Source organism: Sinocyclocheilus grahami, unplaced genomic scaffold (genome assembly GCF_001515645.1).
Source record: "Sinocyclocheilus grahami isolate Dianchi unplaced genomic scaffold, SAMN03320097.WGS_v1.1 scaffold33.1, whole genome shotgun sequence".
NCBI lineage: Eukaryota > Metazoa > Chordata > Actinopteri > Cypriniformes > Cyprinidae > Sinocyclocheilus > Sinocyclocheilus grahami.
Window position 1 is genome coordinate 678,888 of NW_015505212.1, and position 22,964 is coordinate 701,851.

Below are 22,964 nucleotides of genomic sequence, written 5' to 3' on the forward strand. Positions count from 1 at the left end.
TTGTGCATGTCATTTTTATTAGTTTTTTCTTTAAATGTCTATAGTTTAAGTCTTTAAAAAAAAAATTTATAAAGTTATTTTAGTTTGTAGGTTTAAGCTAAATGACAATGAGAAATGTTGCCAGCTGAAATGTTTTTTTTTTGTTTTTTTTATACTTTATTTCAGTTAAAGTTTATTTTATTTTAAGTAATGAAAATATTTTTATGGTATTGTTTTAGTCAACTATAATAACCTAAATATTTTCTAAGATTTTTTTTTCTTCTTCCCTCTTTTGGTCTGTACAGTGTCCATTCCTTCTTCAGCTGAAGTAGTTTGTTTGCCTCATCCAATCGCACAAGAATCTGTCTCGTCTGCCATTACCATTGAACATGAGGAAACTTTGCCCCCCACCTCCATTGCACAAGAGACTATTATCATCGAATCAGAAGGCACAGAGAACCTATCAGAATCCGATCACGCGGCCATCGCCATAATGAGCCCTTCTCAGAGTTACACAGAAGAGGCTGAGCCTTTAGCTGACAGTGAGGAGTTCACCGCAATAGCTAGCACTGAAGAAGCAGAGGAAGGCTTACAACAAGAAGAGGTACTTTGTGAAGAGAAAGACTCGGGCGTCTGTGAAGTCCAGCAGATCTACCTGACCACGGATGGCTCCACCGTGGTGGTGTCAGAGTTTGAGAACGAGGGAGAGGAGGCGACTCAACTACAGTTCCTAGAGCAATCAGAGATGGTGGAAACGTCTGGTGTGAGGCAAGTCAGTTTAGAGCAGTGGATCTCAGAATTAACTGGAAAGGGCATCTCTCTACCAGTTTTGCCTCCAACTCCTGTTGAGATTGTGAGGGAGGAGACCATCTACGTTCCTGTCATAGAAAGACCACCGTCTGTGAAGTCCATCATCCATAGAAAGAGCAGTCCACCTCGAGCCACAGTTTCCAAAAAGGCAGCGGCCACTCCTTCTGAGTCCCAGACAACGCAGGAGGAGAAAAGACACAGCTGTCCCGAGTGTCACAAAGAGTTTCGCTTCGAATGCCTGCTGAGGAATCACATGCGCACTCACACGGGCGAGCGGCCATTCCAGTGTTCAGACTGTGGTAAAAGCTTCAGGTGCCTCAGCTTCTTGACCAATCACATCAAAACGCACTCCCTCACCAGACCTTTCAAATGCATGCAGTGCATCAAGACCTTTCGCAAGAAAGCAGACCTCATCAAGCACATCCGTGTGCACACTGGTGAGAAACCATACAAGTGCACCATCTGTGGCAAAAGCTTCTCCCAAGGCTCATACTTGAAGATTCACCGTGAATGCCACACCTCAGAGAACCTGCACCAGTGTCCTCACTGCGACAAAAGCTTCCCGACTGCATTTAAGCTGTCCATTCACGTCCGCTACCACTCCATGGAGCGCTCGTACCAGTGTAACCAATGCGGGAAGAGTTTCATCTATGCCAGCCTCCTACGAAGACACAAAGGTTATCATGCAGGTGAGCGCCAGTATCTGTGCTCCATCTGCGGCAAGTCCTTCGTCTATATGTTCGACTTGAAAAAGCACCAGCGCAACCATGAGAGACCCCGACTCAAGATCCCGTGTACCCTTTGTAATAAGACATTTGCGGGACCGGAGATGCTGAGGTGCCACTTGCGCATACACACCGGAGAACGTCCGTTCCGCTGTAAGATTTGTGGAAAAGCCTTCTCTCAGATCGGGAACATGAAGAGACATGAGCGCGTGCACACAGGCGAGAGGCCGTTCACCTGTGAAAGATGTGGGAAGACGTACAAGCACTCATCTCACCTGAAGAACCACATGCTCAGCCACACGGGCGAGCGGCCTTGGCAGTGCTCTCATTGTGGGAGGAGCTTCAAGTTTGCTGGGCCTCTTAAGAAGCATGAGAGAACTCACTTGGGCGAACGAGGAAATCGTAGAAGTACCTATGACCAAACACGTAGCCGCATTAAACCAGAACCCAAAAGCCCTTAATTGAATGTAGGGATCTTGCGGTTTAATAATGATCAGCTGACATGTGATTATCTAGTCATTACTTTAAAAGGTAATATAATTTAGTTTTCTAAACCATGCTTTATGCAACTCATAATTGAAATTACACATGGAAATACTTTATAAATTCTTACTTTACATAGTTTAAAGGAATAGTTCACTGGAAATTGAAAGTTTGTTCAAAATTTACCCTCAGGCCATCCAAGATGTAGAGTTTTGTAGAAATTTGGAAGCGATTTGGAGAAATTTGCTCCCCAATGGATCCTCTGCAGTGAATGGGTGCCATCAGAATGAGAGTCCAAACAGCTGATAAAAACATCACAATAATTCAATAATCCACAGTCCAGTCCATCAATAAGTGTCTTGATGGAAAATCTGCTTGTTCATTGGAAACACATTTGTTCATTGGAAAGACATTTTTGACATTCCTGATTCAGATGAGATTACTTTTTCAGTGGAGACAGTAATATTATGGATAAAGGATTTCTATTTTAGCCTTTAAATTTAAAATTAGATTTCAAATTGAAGTTAAAAATGTCTTGATGGATTAGTTTCTTACAAACACACATTTTTTGCTTCACAAGACATTGATGGACTGGAGTGGTGTGGATTATTGTGATGTTTTTATCAGCTGTTTAGACTCTCATTCTGATGGCACCCATTCACTGCAGAGGATCCATTGGTGAGCAAGTGATGCAACGCTACATTTCTCCAAACTGGTTCCAATGAAAGAAAAAAACTAAACGCTCATCTACATTTTGGATGGCCTGAGGGCGAGTACATTTTCAGCAAATTTTCATTTTTGGGTGAACTATTCCTTAAGGTTTACAACAATTAATTACTTAAATCCAGAAGGCTTGTTGTCCTAGTCACTGATATCTCAATCATGCTGGACAAGTCATTTCAACAAACAAACCAATAAATAATCTGTTTATTGCACAGTAAAATACCTAAGAACAAAAGCAATGTGAGATTAAAACCTCTCAAAAAACTGTTGTCCACCTTAAAAACGTAGAAGCATATTGGATAAACTCACTGTAACAAAAATATTGTCCACTTTTCCACCAACACTGAATAATGCAGTGTGTTTTTATACACACATATCCTGTACCGATTCGGACTGGATGTGAAATTCATCTTTAATTTGGCTCATGCCAATACACACTGGATACTCTTAAAAAGAGATTGAGATTTGTGCAGTGAGCTTTGGCATTATCCTGTGTAACAGTAACTTACATTTGTATAATGAATATATTCAATTTTGATAAATCTAGCAAATATACTTGAAAAGCTAATGCTTATGTACAAAAAGGAAATTCTTTTCAGTATTTTTACCCATGTAGTACAAATTTGTTTCCTTTTATAATACAAATATACAATATAAATCCAATTTCTGGGTTTTTTTAATTAATTTTTTTATAAAGATTATGCACTCGTCGGGAGAAATCATTTTGCACCAGGAAGAAAAAGATTTACTAAATTCCTCAGTTATTCCATTATGTTCTATAATTTGTTACAATGACTTTTCCTTCAGTTCAGACTTCGTTCTTCTAATTCCTGTTATTTGAGTCAGTTCCATGGTTGTAAGGATCATATTATTCAGTACACCTCTGGCTTCTGGACTAATGCAAGTTCTCAACTTACTAGGCAAATCGCCAAGCAGCTGAGACAAATTAAAGTTCAGTGTTAAACTTGACCCTGTGAAAATGTGAGACCACATAGCAACAGCACCATTATGCAAATTCTTTCAGATTTACAGAAATGTGCTTAATACAGTGCCAGTGTGCTGTATTTTGATGCACAGAGAACTCGAACAAATAAGGTTCTGTATTTCTGTTGCTTGATAGTGGAAGTGTTGGATTTTTTAGTGATAAGTTCATGCTTGGAATTCAGCCGATTAAAGGTTTGTGTGTGTCCTTTTGCCATCCTCCACAGTCCGCATGACAGAAAGTACCTCAGTCAGATGTGGTTTATAATCCTCAGCCCAGATATCCAGGAGAATATGGGTCTCGCTCCCCCTCCAGACTAGTGTAGCGTAATCAGACTGGAAAAGTGCAGTAGCAAAGTGTGGCTGATTACCAACAAGTGTTTTTATGTGTTCAACCATATATTTCCTAGTACATTTGAATTAACATTTGACATTAAAGGTGATGTAGATACATTTTCTATGTTAAAATAAAATCTATTTGTATTTTGATGCCCGTCATGTGTGCACATTATTTTTTCTGTTCTTGGTGGAAATCACACCTTTAAAATCAGAATTTTGTAAAAAAACAAAAAAAACAATCACAGTTCAGATTCACCTGAGCTCTGTGCTTTTGCAGACCTGCTAGTGTTTTTTTCTCCCAACTGCCTCTGGCTCCTGAGCCAGGGTGGTTTCGGCATCATCTAGAGGGTATTTCTCAAATATTTTATTTAGTTGTTTGAAGAACTTCCACTCCACCTGCTCCCCTTCATTTCTATGGGTTGCGATGGAAAAAAAAAAAATATATATAATTATCATATTAAATTTGAATATTTAAATACTCCGCTTTTGAGGTCAATAGATAAAAAGAAAATAAAGTGGATGAAAAGTTAAAGCCAGTGTCAACAAGCAAAAATAATCTCACTTTTTCCTTTCGTAACACTGTTGGAAATTCTTTGTCAGGTTCTTGATTTTCCATCTACATTGCTCTGGTGTTTTTAAGAATCCCTGATTGTTCATTCTCTCTGCTATATCAGTAAACAGGTGGATGTTATGGTCGGATCCTCTCAGGGTTTCCTGCATCTCATCTTCCACCCATATGTCTATTAGAGCTACAGTTTCAGAGTCTGACCAGGATGTTGTCTGGTTTAAACTGCCGCAGATATCCTGGGAGTCTGACAGAAGGAAAGACTTTATTTTAACTGGAGTATCAAAAATATTCATTACTACAATTTATAAAAATGATTTTTGGGCTGAATTTTTGACAAAAACAAATATACTAATATATAACCCTTATTTTATGTATTATGAGACAGATTTGGAGAAATGTAGCATTACATCACTTGCTCACCAATGGATCCTCTGCAGTGAATGGGTGCCGTCAGAATGAGAGTCCAAACAGCTGATAAAAACATGACAATAATCAACAAGTAATCCACACCACTCCACGGCAGCATTTCGCTTCACATGATGTTAATTGATGGACTGGAGTGGTGTGGATTGCTTTGTAGATTATTGTGATGTGTTTATCAGCTGTTTGAACTCTCATTCTGATGGCACCCATTCACTGCAGAGGATCCATTAGTGAGCAAGTGATGGAATGCTAAATTTCTCCAAATGTTTCCATGAACAAACAAACTCATCAACATCTTGGATGGCCTGAGCGTAAAGTAAAGAATACACATTTCAGATCTGGCACACTAACTAGATGTTTAATAAAAGTACCTGATTTTATGCTATTGTTGGGTTCGTTATCTCCTGACACTTTGGAGGAAGCATTCCTTCGAAAAATATCTTCCATCAGATCATAGAACTTGAATTCTACACGTTCAGCTTCAGGTGAACTGCACAGAAAAAACATGCACTGAAATGATATGTAGAAACCATTAAAGAGTATATTCAACAAGTAATCCACACCACTCCACGGCAGCATTTCGCTTCACATGATGTTAATTGATGGACTGGAGTGGTGTGGATTGCTTTGTAGATTATTGTGATGTGTTTATCAGCTGTTTGAACTCTCATTCTGATGGCACCCATTCACTGCAGAGGATCCATTAGTGAGCAAGTGATGGAATGCTACATTTCTCCAAATGTTTCCATGAACAAACAAACTCATCAACATCTTGGATGGCCTGAGCGTAAAGTAAAGAATATACATTTCAGATCTGGCACACTAACTAGATGTTTAATAAAAGTACCTGATTTTATGCTATTGTTGGGTTCGTTATCTCCTGACACTTTGGAGGAAGCATTCCTTCGAAAAATATCTTCCATCAGATCATAGAACTTGAATTCTACACGTTCAGCTTCAGGTGAACTGCACAGAAAAAACATGCACTGAAATGATATGTAGAAACCATTAAAGAGTATATATTTAGTGCTCAAGCCATATTCATAAATAATGTGTTAATGTGATTGCAATCTTATTTTAAGACGCATAACACGTTGAATATGTTCACTGACCTCAAGCTGTCCCTGCACTGCCTGTAGCTGATTTTGAGTCGTTTGATTCTGGTGTGGCACTGCTCAGCGGAGCGCAGGTATCCGTGGGCATTCAGTTTCTCTGAGATCTCAGAGTAGATGTGTCCATTGTGAGGGCAGCGTTGAAGGTTCTGCTGGACTTGCTCATTGCCCCATAACTGGAGGAGAATCACTGTCTCGGCATCGGACCATGCGACCTTCTTTCTATCGTCCATGCAGTTCATTGCTGTTTCTGTGTTGGGTGATGATAGGAGGACATGACAAAGTGACCCCAAAAAGTATTAGACACTTTTGGACAATTATGTCATGCTTAAAAATGTATGAAACCCCATACATGAAACATGAAATAGCTAGAAGACCAATTTAATAAAAAAAATTGTTGGGGTTGGTATGATTTTTTAAAGTAGTGTTTTTGATCAAAAATACTGTAAAACGGTGAAATATTATTACCATTAAAAAAAAACTGTTTTCTATTGTAATATATTTTAAAATGCAATTTATTCCTGTGATGCAAAGCTGAATTTTCAGCATCATTACTCCAGTCTCAGTGTCACATGATCATTCAGAAATCATTCTAATATGCTGCTCAAGAAATATTTCTTATTATTACCAATGTTGAAAACACTTGTGCTGCTTCAGATTTTTGTGGAAACCGACTTTTTCAGGATTTTTTTTTCAGGAAGTCTATAAGAATCCCATTTATTTGAAACAGAAATCTTTTGTAGCATTATAAATGTATTTACTGTCACTTTTGATTTAATGCATCCTTTCTAATTAAAATAATAAATTTCTTTCAAAATTTTGAGCTCAAACTTTTGTACAGTGGAGTAATACAAAATAGTTTACATGGATGACAGGAACAAACCTATTTTCTGGTACTTGTACACCTGATATTCAATGTCCGTTGAGTCCTCCTCTTTGATCTGTGATGAGCATGGCTCTTCATTAGCCATAATTCTTTCCATATGTTTATAGAATTTAAATTCTACATGTTCTTTGCCCTCAGTGCTGCAAAAAGAATCAAGAATAGCACTTTCAGTTATTCAAAATAATACAACAGTGCAATTAATTATATTCACTAGATTCTCATGTCAGATGGGTTTGCTTGTTGGGTTTGAATTTTTTTTGACAATGATGCAAGAAATGCTACTCACTGTTTACTCTCGTAAGACTGTTTGAAGCACAGCTTCAGTCTTTTCACTCTACTTTGACACTGCTCTGCTGTTCGGATGTAACTATGAGCGGCCATCTTTTTTGAGATCATGGCAAAGATGTGTCCGTTTTGGAGAACCCCTCTCAGCTCTCGCTGGGTTTTGTCCTCTCCCCAGATCCTGATGAGGGTTTGCGTCTCCTGGTCTGTCCATGGGATATTCCTGGTGCCTTGAGAGGGCGTACATGAAAATTTGAATAACAATATATCAAGTCTTTTATAGTTCATAGAATATGTCCAGAAAATACGAGTACCCTCTAGTCCGACGTGACCGAGAACATCCCAATCAATGTCTTCTGCCTGCTGTCCTGAGGATTCTTCTGGAATGCTGACGTCAGTAATAGTGTCTTCCTGTTCTGTAGATTCTTTACGGCACAGAATTTTCTCCAGCACATTATAGAACTTCCATTCCGGTTTCTCTCCTTTCACACTGCCAAACAAACACACATTCAGTTCACTTACAATTAAAGGAAAGAAAACCAGCTTTAGTATAAAAAAATAAAAAAAACAGTTTCACATTGTAAAGATTCATATACACTGCTGTTGAAAAGTTTGGGGTCAGTAGGGCTGCATTTATAACAAATACGATTAAAATAGTAATATTGGTAGGATTTCTATTTTAATGTATTTTAAAATGTAATTTATTGCTGTTATGAATTTTCACCATCATTACTTCAGTGTCACATGATCCTTCAGAAATGATTCTACTTTGCTGCTCAAGAAACATTTCTTATTATTATCAATGTTTTAAACAGTTGTGCTGCTTAATATTTTTGTGGCGACCGTGATACATTTTATAAGGATGTTTGATGGATAGAAAGTTCAAAAGAACAGCATTTATTTGAAACAGTAATAATTTGTAACATTATATTTTTCAGTCTTAACTTTTGATCACTTTTGATCATTTAATGTGTCCTTGCTGAATAAAAGTATTTGAAAATAAAGAAATATATATATATATATATATATATACACACACATTTATATATCTTACTGACTCTATGTGTACTATGTGTCATGTTAATGTTTTGTCTAAAAAGATGGATCCTTTTTTAACTATATACACAAAGTTATTTGGTGCAAAATTGATGGCCCTATTTCTTTAAAGTCAACATTAAATGACTTTCCCAATAATAACAATAAAACCAATAATATTCAGTAAGAAAGTCTATTTCAAGTTGACTGAAACGGCATTTATGATTTAGCTCACATGTTTTCATGGCATTGTCGATAGCTCATTTTCAGGCGTTTTATCCTGGTGTGACACTGCTCTGCTGTTCTGGTAAAGCCTCTCTCGAACATCTTCTTAGAGATGAGGTTGAATATGTGTCGGTTGCGAGCACAGTCTTTTAGACTCCGCTGGACGCCGTCTTTTCCCCATATTTCGATGAGGCAGAGAGTTTCCTCCTCTGACCAAGGGACTTTTGAAGCATCAGAGGTCTGGTAGGAAGACTCTTCTGAGTAAATAAAGCAGAAAAGAGTTTAAATCTGCTCAGTTGCTTATATTACAGTAAGTAATCAAAACAAATATAATTACAATGAACTGACCTGTGTATGCACCCAAATGATCAATAAATGTGAACTCTCTGGACACGTCTGCACTGTCGTCTCTTTTCCTTTTAAAGGATTTTTTGGAGGTTTTTTTGGTGTGTGTCTGATTCAGCTCTTCACCAAGAGAGCTATCAACGTAACCGTTAATCTTTCTACTAGATCCGGCACCTGTGATTGGCCAGTTCTGATCATCATCATCCTCTTCATCCTCTCTCTCCTCTATCTCTACTTTGAATTTTCTCTGTTTAGCCATCCAGGCGAGCGTATCGGGATCAGACACGTTTTTTGAAGTGTGGCGTTCATCTTTGTCTTGACCATCTAAATCGTCTACTGATTCAGACGGGTCACCAGATTCTGTGTGATCGCTGGAAATGACGGCTCGAACCAGTGGAGGGAGAGACTGAGATGAAAATGTACAGCTGTTATAAGCAGAGTGAACATACTCTGCAACAGAGAAAGTAAAATAGACAAAAAGACTAATTAAACATCAAATTAAAGATCATCCTTACAAACACTTGTCAGATGCTTGTGGGGAGAATAATTAATTGAAGGTGTTTGTGTAGCATAATGTTATTTTCTGCTAGTTTAATTAAGTAAATGTTAATTAATAGTTTTTTACGCCTTTTTAATTGCATTTTTTTTATGTGTACTTATGTTGCATATTTAAAAGAGTTTCTGTTGTTGAAGTTTTTGTGGTTACCATTTTGCTGAAGAGTACTTAGGTTGTGGTTAAGTTGCAGAATAGTTATATATGATGACAACTAGGAAATGTTATTATAGATTATGGACTGGTATTTTGGCCAGATGCAATGGTTTAAACTTAAAAACGTCATAATAATGGAAGTGTTTCTAACAAACGCACAGCTTTCCACTTTTCAAGACTTTAACTGATGGACTGGAGTGGTGTGGATTACTTGTGGATAATTGTGATGTTTTTAATCAGCTGTTTGGACTCTCATTCTGACGGCACCCATTCACTGCAGAGGATGCATTGGTGATGAAATGCAAAATTTCTCCAAATCTGTTCCCATGAAGAAACAAACTCATCTACATCTTGGATTGGATTTCATTTTTGGGTGAACTATATATTTAAGACCTCCCAAATGGTTATGCTTAGTGAAACTATCCCTTTGTAATTCAGATTTCGTTGGTGAAACTGTTCTTTTGTCATTTTGATTGTATAAGCCATCTTAACAAACAAGGACAGAGAGAGTCAAAACTGCATCTTGTATTCACACAACATAGAAGTATCTAATATAGCTTTTCACATGGATATGGTGTAATTTAAGGTTAAAAACTGCTACCATTGTCCTGAAGATTTCCATTAGCTCTGTGATGTTCAAGAAGAGTCTTCATCTGCTTTGGGACCGAAACTGAATGAAGGCATTGCTCCAAAAGCGACGGGCAGGTCCTGAGCCAAGAGATGGTCTGAGGAACACAACCAGACCAACGGTAGCATTAGTAATACAATAATAGTGTTCAGTTGCTTTACATATTTATTGACATACCTGTGAAAGGTCTGGGACTGACATCATCCGATCAAACTGCAAGAGGAAGTCTTCCGTAAGTGTCTGTAGGTTTTTGTCAAACTTGGGGCCGTATTCTTCTGGGAAAATGTTCTATTAATTACACAGGGTTGGGGAAAAAGTTAATTCATTTCATAGCACAGAAACAAAAACAGAAAAACCAAATGCTGTGAGCATGTTTATGTGTTTGTAACCTGGAAGAAATTCTCTCTCTCTTCAGGGTTGCTGATAAGGGTCCGAATGAGGTCCAAGAAACAGGCCTCAGATTCCTCCATGTCTTCATCAACCACCTGTAATGTATAAAGTCTATTAAATATGTGCTTACATTTTTATTCAAGCACAAATGTGATGTTTCAAAAACTTCCAAATGGGTTCTAAACATGACTTGACCTCATTGATTGCACTGATGACACGAGGAGCATGGATTCGATCCAGGTGAGGCTGAATATCTTCCAGGTCAACCTGATATTTACCACGACACAACTCCAAAAGACGCTGTGAAAAATAAAGAGATATAATACCGAAACCAACAATCCCGTGGAAAGCCCAATCTTTAACATGGTGGTTCCTAAATATTAGCTGTTTTCATGTACCGTGATGTTTCTTACCCTTGCTCTTAAGCCAAATATCAGCTGAGTTCTTTGATTGTAATTCAGAAGCTCTGGCAGAGTCTCTGTCACCATGGTTACAAACTCCTCCAGCATCCCATAGTGCTTTACCTGTCTCTGTTCAGTCACCTGCCACATGGCTGCAGACAGTAACCTTGATGGTGGAATGATGAAACCCATCAATGAAAGAGGGTCTGATAATTAAAAACAAGACAAATAGATAACACATGCAATGAGAAGCAGCATATGCTTTTCATACTAAACAGCTTTGACCTTATAGTCTGGATTTGAATATCTTGTAATTGCATTTTGTTTTTGAAAATCCTTAAAATTGAAATGAATCAAAATACATTATTAGAACATCAGATGTGCTTTCATTTAAAAAGGAAGTTACGTGATAATCGTGCAAATGAAAATCACTTGAATTCATTAAATTGCTTACACTTTAACATGCTGATTTGTTGTGTTGTATTTTATAAAAAGGGGAAAACAGACAGAAAAAACAAATTACTCACCTTCGATTTTCTTGGTCCAAAGCGCTTCCATTGTTTACAACTTCGATCAAGTTTAAACAATCTCGAAATTAATATTTTCAACAGCTGTGTGTCATAATTCAGAAGAAAAGCGCTATTAGAAGGGACACTTTTTAATTTCGATGCGCTTTCCACCTGACCATTTCCTTCGTTTCAAAACACTGGACTGCACGACACAGATTCCGGTCTAATCCGCTTTGGTCTGGTCTACAGTGTAATCCGAGTTCTCCCTCTGGTGGTGCAAAACCACATTATACTAGTTTTGCGAGACCATCTCGCAAACTCAGCTCCCAAACCATTCTTTCCGTTCGCTGTTGTTTTATATGCGTTTAACTGTTAATGTGGTTTGGTCTGGGGCAGGAGGTCCAGACACAATTATGGATTTATGTTCATGTTTTAGAAATTGGTCAAATTGAGTCGACTTTTATTATGAAGGATGTGGCCGTGGTTTTAGCTCATGAATATTTAATTTGTTCCTGCCAACGTTGCTTTGGTAACCTTCCGGGAGTTTCGATCACGTGTCCTTATTAATATTCATAACTCACCATATCAACGCCTGCCATTGGCGAACGTCGCGTTACGTAAATGACGCTCATGAGTCTTCTCCATATCATTAAAATTTCGCTGTCTGCTATTGAAATACTTATTTAAATGTAAAATAAAGGTAATGAAAAGATTATTGTCTAGCATTTTCGTACTTCTTATGAGCAGTTTGGACAATAGTATCAGGTTATCGTTACAGACGAAACCGTTTTTCACCTGCTTCTTTTAAAATGTGTACAAAAGCATTTAATATACATAAAAACATAAGCTTCATTTTCATTTGTACATTAATAATTTAACCATTGTATATACTTAAAACATGTTTGTTACTAAGAATTATATGGTGTAAAAAAAAATAGAAAAAAAAGACCAGAGCTAAGTTACTTCTTTTTTTATAATCTACTTTATTTCAAAACCTGAAAAATGGCTGCAGACAGACAGACAATGGGGGAAAAAAGCAAATAAGCACAATCATTGGTCTTTTGAAACTAATATGTGGCATATATAACATTTAACTACCACTAACATCATTAAATGGAGAGTACTGTAGAATCCAAAGGTTAAAATAGCACCAAAGACAAAATCCAAAGAACTATAACTTCAAATCAGACATATCTTTGCAGGTCAAGGTATTTTACAAGCTTCAAAACATTTAGCTATAATCAACACTGAGACAATGTTTATTATAGTAGTTTGGCAGGTTTTGTCATTTAGATAACAGTCTGCGATTCTTTTAAACACTGCAAATATAAAATGGGATGAGAGCTCAAATTAATTATTTTTTTGTGATATTTTAGTGTCAAAACCTGATTTCAGGTGACCGATAACAGCAGACTTAACCGAAGCTGCAAAACTACAAAACAACTTAACTACAATTTCTTTCAATACGTGTCTGCACCACACATATTCCTATATGTGGACCTCTATTTGGTTTATAGAGAGGAAATACTAATCTAGGACTAACAGGACTAGACCCTTCTGTGTCTATGCAGATATATATGGAACTGAAGAGGTTGAAACCTGATCTACACTGCCAAATACAGGGTAATAGGACAGTGGTCACTTCCCATGGCCGTATTTCGGATCTTGCTGTCACATAGACCCGGGAGTAAGGCAGACGACAGCAAAAAGTAGTCCAAACGCCAGCCGACGTTTTTGGCTCGTGCGTTCATCATGTAGGTCCAGAAGGTGTAGGCATTGGCTTGTTCTGGATACAGCGCCCGAAAACTGTCGGTAAAACCGGCCTCGAGAAGTTCGGTGAAGCCCTCACGTTCCTCTGGGGTGAAGCCTGCGTTCTTGCGGTTACCCTTGGGGTTTTTGAGATCAATCTCTTGGTGGGCCACATTCAGATCTCCACACAGCACCAGCGGCTTGCGCTTGTCCAAGTCGCTCAGGTAGGCACGGAAATCCACGTCCCAGGTCTTGCGGTAGTCGAGCCGCACCAGACCACGGCTGGCATTGGGCACATATGCCGTGACCAGGAAGAAAGACGGAAACTCAGCAGTGATAACTCGGCCCTCTTTATCATGTTCCTCTTTACCTATATTGAAGCAGAAAGAGATTTTAAACTTCCAGAAAATTCAAGATTTGGATTTTGGACAGAGGGAAAAAAAATTTGATGATATTTAAAATCAAATATATTTTCATGTTTTATATTTTTATTGCGGTGCGTGTCCATAAAAAAATAACAGCAACTGATGAACAGAACAAATCAATTCAATATGACTGTAATAATAACAATAATATTATTTAAATAAGAATTAAATCAATGAAGAAATATTACTATTGTACTGAAAAATAAAAAAAATAACAACAATAATAATAACTGATAAACATTACAAAAATAATTTTTCATTCAATATGGCCATATTTTAATAATAACACTATTATTAGCAGTAGTAGTATTTAAATTAAGAATTAAATCAAAAAAGGAATACACTACTATCACAAAAAGTATTTAATACTACTACTACTATTATTATTGTATTGCTACTACAGCTGTTATTAATATTTAAATTACAAGAATGAAATCAAAGAAATACATGACTTGCAATACTACTATTGTACTGTAAAATAAAACAAGCATTTACTACTACTAGTAATAATAATATCAATAAGATTATTATAATTAAATTAAATGATAAAAAATAATAATCAAACATTTAAAACATTAAACCATAGTGCTTTTATTTTAGGGAGACCTGCTGTCAAAAGATTTATAAACAATTCTCATTACAAATTTGGAAAGATGGTTGTGTGCATTGTGTTTTCAAACTCACACTATAAGCAAAACAATCTCACAGCCATGGAGAATATGCAATTCATATGGGTCATACAAAATTGAAATCTGTATAAATACACTTACCAATACCGTAGGTGACATTGAGCGGTTCAGACTTGCAGAGCATGGCCACTCCGCTGTAACCTTCCTTACCCTCTGATGCAGCCCAGTACTTGTGCGGATACTCAGGCATGTCAGTGATCTCAGATGGCAGGGCTTTCTCAGCACACTTTGTTTCCTGCAGACAAATCACGTCTGGATCCTCCTTACGCACCCACTGCGAACAGACAACAACAAAAGAGTGGAAAAGGGTTCGTACCTCTACCAATCTGACCCACACATAAATACTAAATAAAGACACAGAGACTGGTCAAACTGTTCAAGAAGGACCATGCAGTACATGTAAAACACAATCGATGTATTGTATGTTGAATTCTCACATCAAGGCCTTTCTTTTTGACCCATGCACGAAGACCGTCCACATTCCAGGAGGTGATCTTCATGTTGGCCGCACGGCCATCTTTACTGGTCATCTTATCAGGAGGATCTTCGTACAGAATCGGAGCCTCTGGCTCTTTCCCCTTTTTCTCTTTCTTTGCAGGTTCTGTGACAGAAAGCTCAGTGTTATCTGATGCAGTCTGTGAGGATGCAAACCTTTTTTTTTTTTTAAGTATTAAAACACTGTACCAGCTCCATTGCCAGTCTCCCCATCCACAGCTTCCTCATTCTTCTTGGCTCTTTTAGGCATGCTTACAGTTGTTTTAAGACCACACACACGAACACCTACAAGAGAGGACATGCGCAATGGAATGTGTGAATGTTCAATGCTTCGGGCGCTGCAAACATCTAAACAAAGGCTGTTTAACTTATTTAGCTCGCACACAAGTGATTAAATCGCTTACATAAAATGCGTGAACTGTATAAACCAAAACACATGTGCTTGCAGTATGCAGGAATAATACATTTATATATGTTAACCAAGTCTGTAAGTTGTCCAAAAGTGCGGCCTGAATGAATGAAACAATAGAACAAATGGCTCGCGTGCTCTGCGTTTATAATAGACACATTTGTATTGACCGCGTTGAAAACTCAATTAGATAGAAATTTGCATAATATGCATTTTATTATATACAAACAGCTGTTTCTTACCTAACACGTTAGCTGAGTTTATAGTGAAACCTCAATCTGTGCAGAACTATGAGCTGCCCTGCACTGACGGAAGCCGACGCTGCAGCGAGTGTGCATGAGGCGCATCTTTCCCCTTTAAGAGGTGTCCGAGTTATTGCCTGACTAAACGTGGTGTTTAAAAACGTTTTTATTAAAAACAAATTATCATTTGTATATCAAATTATTGTCAGATATTAACTTTAAAATATATTTCTATAACTTTAACAATTTGTTAACACGAATAATCCCATCAATTTCACCCAGGCATTTAGTATAAGCCACATTAGCTGTTGTTATGGTCCTACAACCAGCGAGTGTGCGGTAAGAGTGGAGAAGCAGCGGAAAATAAGAGCTAAAACAAGACAAATATATATATTTATAATATATATTATATAAAATATATTATTATAATTAACCCAAAACATGACAATCCCACACGACAATTTAATAATTTAATCTATGAATGTTATTAATGATCAGGTTGTTTAAACCAGCAGCATGTGTCGCAGATCTCTTTACAGCAAGACATAATAGATTTATTTTCATTTAATTGTTAAATTAAACTTGACATTTTAATGTCATAATGTATTAACATGGAAAACGGTAGACATTGTGTAATTCTGTTGCAGTATTTTGAGTATTGTCATCAAATGGTTCCTGTTTCATTCTCCCTGCAGAAACCATGACTGTGGTGATTGGATTTGAGGGCAGTGCTAATAAAATTGGTGTGGGTATCATCAGAGATGGGGAAGTTCTGTCAAACCCCAGGCGCACTTACATCACCCCTCCTGGCCAAGGTGAGCTCATCTGATCTATCATTACTTCTAATGGACAGTGTCATCTTTACATATAAAAAGTCACCATGCTTTCATAGTACTATTTTTATATTGCTCTCTCATGATCTTCTCAGGGTTCCTACCTGGTGAGACAGCCAAACACCATCGTAGTGTGATTCTCACTGTGCTCCAGGAGGCACTAGATGAAGCAGGGCTGAAAGCTGCAGATATTGACTGTGTGGCGTACACTAAAGGTGAATATTTATTACTTGCCTTTAATACACTGTGCATTTTTCCACACTACTCCATTTATCAGTTATCTCCTGTTGTACAGGGCCTGGAATGGGAGCTCCTCTGGTAACAGTAGCGATTGTGGCCAGGACAGTCGCCCAGTTGTGGGGAAAGCCATTGTTGGGGGTAAACCACTGTATTGGACACATAGAGATGGGCCGTTTGATCACCAACTCCGAAAACCCCACTGTGCTGTATGTGAGCGGAGGAAATACTCAGGTAAGAATTGAAGAGTGAAGATTAAATAACATTTCAATCTAATTTTGTTTTTCAAAATTAGTCTACTATGATCAAGAGCAGACATATCAATATCCTTGAAATAATTATATTGGCCTTCTCACATTTCTTTGAACATAAATGAACATGAGCTCAATGGCGCCGACGCTGATGGCTGCCTCCGTGGCGTGCTCTGCAGTTGTTTTTATGTTTTCTCTATATTGTTTCTACAGGTTATTGCATATTCTGAACGACGTTACAGAATATTTGGAGAAACTATTGATATTGCTGTGGGAAACTGCCTGGACCGGTTTGCAAGGGTCATCAAGGTCATTATTTGGTTAATAGCCTTGTATGTTTCCGTAGTTTTTTCTGTGGAGGATTTGTCTTAAAGTTTTTATGTAATTTTAAGATTACATTTTTTTTACCTGTATTCACAGATATCAAATGATCCCAGTCCTGGTTACAACATTGAACAGATGGCAAAGAAGTGAGTTTCCATGCACTTTAACATTTTAAATATCTAATTTGAGTAAAAGTGCTTGTTTGACATATGTTAATATATATGTTCATTCTTCAGAGGCACCAAGTATATAGAGCTGCCGTATACAGTGAAGGGTATGGATGTGTCATTTTCTGGGATTTTGTCCTATATAGAGGTGAGATGAATGACTGGGAGATGCATATGTCTTTAAATTCTGTTTATACTTCTTTCAATTTTAATAATTACGTTCACATACAGGACGCTGCTCACAAACTGTTGAGTACAAGTCAATGTACGCCTGAGGATTTGTGTTTCTCTCTACAAGTATGTACTTGAACCTGTGCTTACTATGCTTCCAATAAGAAACATTAATTTGTGATTGTGAAAAGTGACTAAAAATAACACGTGATTGACAGGAGACTGTGTTCGCTATGCTGGTGGAGATCACAGAAAGAGCCATGGCTCACTGCGGCTCTCAGGAGGTTCTGATCGTCGGTGGAGTCGGCTGTAAGGGTTTTTATGCTCATTTGTTTACATTCGTCTCATAGCAAAAACTGGGTCTCTGTTAGGGATGCACCGATATGAAAATTTTGGCCGATACCGATAACCGGTTATTCTTTATTTTTGAAAGCCGATAACCGATATGTTGGCCGATAAATCTATATCCAAATTGTTATATACTTTTTGAGAGCCTGATTACAAAAAAGGTCTCATCATTAAAAGCCACATCCCAAACACTTCAACATAAGCAGCCTAGTTTGAACGGTGTACGTTTTAAAAATATTTTTACTCTCCCATTACCAAATTTAGTCATAAAAAAGTCTTACAAATAAATAAAATTATGCATAAATAATGCAAACAAGTCACTGGACATCATTACACGTGTAAAGAATCAAAATGAATGCGCCATAGATCAATAAAACGGAATAGCCTCTGCACGGACAATAATTAAATGATTTTAATTACTAAACCATATTGTTGATGAAAATAATAAGAGAAAAATACAAGTGGTTGTTGTTATTAATAATATATCAATGATTTTGAAAAAGTAACAAATTAATACCACTGTTTTAAATAGCAGCCATTGAGCTGCAGCTCAAGCTGAAGCTGAAGAGCTGAATGAACACGGTAAACTGAAGCGTTTTGCTGGCAGCTTATTTAACTCAAGGAAATGCATCCTGAGATTAATATTAATACAACATAAATATAATATTACAACTTATATATGTACAAAATGACGCAGTTATTGCATGCTATAGTCAGAATGTGTGATCCTGTTGTGGATGCGCTCTTCCCATAACAACGCGCTGAAACACGGCAACTAAACCCAAAGAATTCACAACGTTTTATTATAATAATGTTCTCATTAGAATGTTATATACACGACATTCCCAATCATAGTTATTAATGTTGTGCACTGCTGTTTGAGCTGCGTGTGCTGAGCTAAAGATGATCACCGGTAAACTGAAGCGCTCTTTTAACTTAACCAAACGCATTCTATATGAGATAAATCAGATATACATCAAATAAACACAATATTACAATGTACAATTGCACAAAAGGCTGCAAACGAACAGCGCGCATCTGAAGTGTCTCTGAAGGAAATAATGCATTATTTATCGGCTTTAAGATATCGGCCAAATTTTCTTATCAGGCCGATACCGATAACAGAAAAAATGAGCCGATATGGGCCGATACCGATATGGTGGCCGATATATCGTGCATCCCTAGTCTCTGTATTGCAGTTTGTGTGAGTGTCTAAATGTGCGCTCTTTTGTAGGTAACCTGCGTCTGCAGGAGATGATGGGGGTCATGTGTAAGGAGAGAGGTGCACGACTTTTTGCCACAGATGAGAGGTGAGAAAGACAACTGCTGAAAGAACTCATGACAGCCGGTGTCAATGGTTGTTAATCTCTTCATGTGATATTGTAGCTTTTGTATAGACAATGGAGCAATGATTGCACAGGCCGGATGGGAAATGTTCCGCTCGGGTCACGTCACAGAGCTTTCAGACTCCTGGATTACACAAAGGTAAACCAACTTCACAAATAGCCATCAAAAACATCAGTATCACACAGCAAGAAGCTACAAACATATTGTTAATGGAATAGTTCACCCAAAAATGAACATTTGCTGAAAATGTACTCCCCCTCAGGCCATCCAAGATGAGTTTGTTTCTTAATCGGAACAGATTTGAAGAAATTTACCATTACATGACTTGCTCACCAATAGATCATCTGCAGTGAATGGGTGCCGTCAGAATGAGAGCTCTCTGTGCACTAGAACATCTAGGCATAAAAACAGTTTTTCCCCCATGTCATCTCCATCTTAAACAGCTAACACAGAAATGATAACCTGTTTTCTGTAATTCATTTATCCATTTCTAGCTATTGAAATTATGTAAATACAGATGCATATTTTTATTTATACAACTGTACATTAAATAATGCACAAATCTGTACATAAATATTCTGTTCCAGATTTTTCCACATTATTATTATAATGTTTTGTTTTTTTCTTTAGTCTTATTTAATTGTTCTTTCTGTTCTAATGTCATGTGCTGTATGTATGTATGTATGTAAGAGCTCCTAAAAAACCACAACAAATTCCTTGTGTTTGCACACACTTGGCGACTAAAGCTAATTCTGATTCTAACAGCTGATAAAAACATCACAATAATCCACACCACTCCAGTCCATCAATTAACATCTTGTGAAGAGAAAAGTTGTGTGTATGTAAGAAACAAATCCATCATTAAGGCATTTTAACTCTAAACTGTCACTTCTGTAGTCCCTAATCAATAATAATGTTTCCTCCAGTGAAAAAGTCAATCCCCTGTTGTCCTCTCACATCAAAATCCTCCTAAATATTATTTCGGACGATTTTGGCTGCTTTCATTTTTAGATGATCTATTCCTTTAATAAAACACTTTGCTTTGTGCACATTCCTTTCACAGTTAACAATGCTATTTTATCATTAGCCTGCTGATTTTTTATTGCATGCCGTGATTAAATATAGACCCGAGATAAGAGTTGTTTTTCTTGTTTAGCTGTGACATGATCCTTCATTAATGGTCTATTGTGTTTTTCAGGTACAGAACAGATGAAGTGGAGGTCACATGGCGGGACTGATGTTTGGATCTGGTTATAAAGGAATTTCAGTGGCACTAAATGTCAAGTTGTACTCCTTGATCACATTATTCAACCTCATGAAATATTCAGTTTCATATCCCAGTTAAAGGTAGAATTGTCTAATATTTTTGTAAAAACACTGAATAAAAAAATACATATTGACCTAAAGCCTCAAATAATTTGATTACTTATGTGGTGAAGTGCTGAATAAAAGCAGTATTAAACTCACACTCACATTATGCATCACTAAAGGAACAGTTCATCCAAAAATTTAAATTAGCTAAAAACAACATACTTACCCTCAGGCCGTCCAGGATGTAGATGAGTTTGTTTCTTTGTGGGAACAGATTTGTAGAAATGTAGCATTACATCACTTGCTTGAACGAGAGGCCAAACAGCTGATAAAAAAAAAATCTTGACATGTTAATTGATGGACTGGAGTGGTGTGGATTACTTGTGATGTTTTTATCAACTATTTGGACTCTGACGGCACCCATTCACTCCAGAGGATCCATTGATGAGCAAGTGATGTAATGCTAAATTTCTCCAAACCTGTTCCCACACAAAAAAAAACAAACTCATCTACATCCTGGATAGCCTGATGGTGAAGTAAATTTTCAGCATTTGGGGGGGGGGGGTGAACTATACCTTTCAATTTTAGACTGATGGACAACATGGCAGCTTTGAAATTAAGTATTGGTGGTAAATCAGCAAGATTATCCAAGACAACAGATTTTTAGGTATGTAACTGAAACACCCGGACTCTACATAGAAAAGGTGATTTGGAAAATGGATGAAAGATCGATTACTGAAATACTAAATATTCACATTTTTATTTCCTATAGATTTATACAAAAAAAACCAAGAGACCATGAAATATTTTAACAAGTTTATTCATTTTTATTATGCAACACTGTTTGATTAAATCTCTGAAAATCTTCCAGTGTAAATTATTTGTATGTTTCCGAAAAAAAAAATTAGGTCATACACAGCAACAAATTCCTATTAGGATTTATGACGGACATTGAATCTGGGTGAAATATATATATTAAAAAACAGCATTAAGACCAATAGACATTTGAAGGTGCTGCCATAACGTGCCAATGGCACCTCTGTAAACTTCATGAGAACAATTTATGTGGCATGAAAAAGATGATCACAGGAGGGAAGACTGATGAAGACATTCTGGATTTGGTTCTAAAAACGAGCTCAGTCTTTAGAGAAAGGGATGACGTGTTCAACTACAGGTCAGAAAGTGCTTGACTTAACCACTCACACACAAGTAGGAACAAGGGAGGAATAAAAGATTTTTTTAACTGTAAAACTGCAGTTCACAAATAAAATTGCAGTTTTTTTTCTTTAAAAGAGACGATTCTCCACCATTAAAATGACAGAGGTATGCAGAGGGACTCTGCGCCTGAGGCAGACTCTGTTGTAAGGCAACCGAGAAGTCCAAGACATCTATCTTCATAGGGGAACAAGTCCAAAGTGTCTCGGTAGAAATGTTGAGGGGATAAGAACCTGAGTGCGGGGTGTGTGTGTGTCTTGTGTGTTTGTGTGCTAGGCAGGCGACTCCAGGGCGTTCTTGTACCATACAATCTTTGCAGAGTCTGAAAAACAAAGCAAGCCTGTTAAAATGGTCTAAAAATAGTAATTCTGCTCATTTTATGGATATTAGGGCTACATGATATTGGAAGAAAACCAACACTGTGATATTTAGTTTAGTAGACTATATGAAAAAATACAGGAAAGTTCACCAGATGACTTGAATATTTGGAAAGAATTAATAATTACAGAATAAGTGAGGCGATTTTGTTGTGAGATGCAAAATAAAACAGTTTTTGTGTCTGTCAACGATCCTTTTAGACATGAATTTGGGATTTTTTTTTGTTCACACTTGTTTATTCTTTATAAGAACTAACTCAAACCTCTTTCAATAGAGTAAACTGTTACAAAAATTCTCTTCACTTGAGTTTTTAGGAATACTCTCACCGTTTTTGACCAATTCAATAAAATATGACTGGTATCGATTCGATTGGCAAGCTCTTGATTCGATTCTCGATTTTTTTATTACATTCAGTGAATATAGTTTTAATACAAATGCTATTGATATTTCTGAAAAATGAACAGTAAACATCAGCTTACAAATGGTGAATTAATAAAAAGAAATTAAGCCACATGCCTGTATTTTAAACCTATAGTTTTTTTTGTATGAGTCCTTTTTTTAAACAATAATAGGGCCCTATAAATTGTTCTTAATTTTTCTGGTAATCAGATGAAGGCATAAAACATTTAATTTATCCTAATCAAATGAAAATTAAACCCTTTTATTTTTTGGCAAACAAAGTGCTGCACATCAGAGGTTTACTGTTAAAATTAAAAAGAAAACAGATGTGATTATTCCTTTAAAAATAAAGATTTATTAATATTTATTAGCAGTAGTAGCACTGATTCTTAAGACTGCTAAATAGTAATATATTCTGACA

The 22,964-nt window shown here is 37.0% G+C and overlaps 5 protein-coding genes across 6 annotated transcripts in view; 2 read left to right on the plus strand and 3 right to left on the minus strand.

Annotated features, from left to right (window-relative positions):
• Window positions 1-2,233, plus strand: part of LOC107579331 (zinc finger protein 502-like) — a 7,594-nt gene extending 5,361 nt beyond the window's left edge. Inside the window, exon 8 of one of the 2 annotated variants that reach the window (XM_016265181.1) lies at window positions 1,513-2,233. In XM_016265181.1, coding sequence (XP_016120667.1) covers window positions 1,513-1,975 — 463 coding nt within the window. In that variant the 3' untranslated portion in view covers window positions 1,976-2,233. Of the gene's footprint in view, window positions 1-1,503 lie in introns of both variants that reach the window. The other variant, XM_016265177.1, reaches the window with a different exon arrangement.
• A 3,562-nt stretch (window positions 2,234-5,795) lies between these two features.
• Window positions 5,796-11,784, minus strand: LOC107581120 (uncharacterized). Its single transcript, XM_016266683.1, has 14 exons — window positions 11,572-11,784; window positions 11,057-11,250; window positions 10,839-10,943; window positions 10,643-10,738; window positions 10,431-10,541; window positions 10,227-10,350; window positions 8,920-9,366; window positions 8,582-8,828; window positions 7,626-7,801; window positions 7,316-7,541; window positions 7,027-7,169; window positions 6,144-6,393; window positions 5,879-5,997; window positions 5,796-5,812 (listed from the first exon to the last, which is right to left on the minus strand). The coding sequence occupies exons 1-14, from the start codon at window positions 11,600-11,602 to the stop codon at window positions 5,796-5,798; spliced, it is 2,286 nt and encodes a 761-aa protein (XP_016122169.1). The 5' UTR covers window positions 11,603-11,784.
• A 778-nt stretch (window positions 11,785-12,562) lies between these two features.
• On the minus strand, window positions 12,563-15,692 carry LOC107579619 (DNA-(apurinic or apyrimidinic site) lyase-like). The gene is made up of 5 exons (XM_016265426.1): window positions 15,563-15,692; window positions 15,101-15,196; window positions 14,854-15,017; window positions 14,498-14,690; window positions 12,563-13,672 (listed from the first exon to the last, which is right to left on the minus strand). The coding sequence occupies exons 2-5, from the start codon at window positions 15,159-15,161 to the stop codon at window positions 13,158-13,160; spliced, it is 933 nt and encodes a 310-aa protein (XP_016120912.1). The 5' UTR covers window positions 15,162-15,196; window positions 15,563-15,692; the 3' UTR covers window positions 12,563-13,157.
• A 137-nt stretch (window positions 15,693-15,829) lies between these two features.
• Window positions 15,830-20,636, plus strand: LOC107579596 (probable tRNA N6-adenosine threonylcarbamoyltransferase). Its single transcript, XM_016265411.1, has 12 exons — window positions 15,830-15,901; window positions 16,258-16,377; window positions 16,491-16,610; window positions 16,691-16,866; window positions 17,097-17,192; window positions 17,304-17,353; window positions 17,444-17,522; window positions 17,606-17,671; window positions 17,764-17,854; window positions 19,128-19,203; window positions 19,280-19,378; window positions 20,439-20,636. Exons 2-12 carry the CDS (start codon window positions 16,263-16,265, stop codon window positions 20,476-20,478), a joined length of 1,008 nt encoding a protein of 335 aa, XP_016120897.1. The 5' UTR covers window positions 15,830-15,901; window positions 16,258-16,262; the 3' UTR covers window positions 20,479-20,636.
• Window positions 20,637-21,371: 735 nt separating this feature from the next.
• The window catches only part of LOC107579683 (uncharacterized), a 9,632-nt gene continuing 8,039 nt past the window's right edge, over window positions 21,372-22,964 (minus strand). The window contains exon 4 of the mRNA XM_016265487.1: window positions 21,372-22,088. Within this exon, the coding sequence (XP_016120973.1) occupies window positions 22,039-22,088 (50 nt within the window). The 3' untranslated portion in view covers window positions 21,372-22,038. The remainder of the gene's footprint in view (window positions 22,089-22,964) is intronic.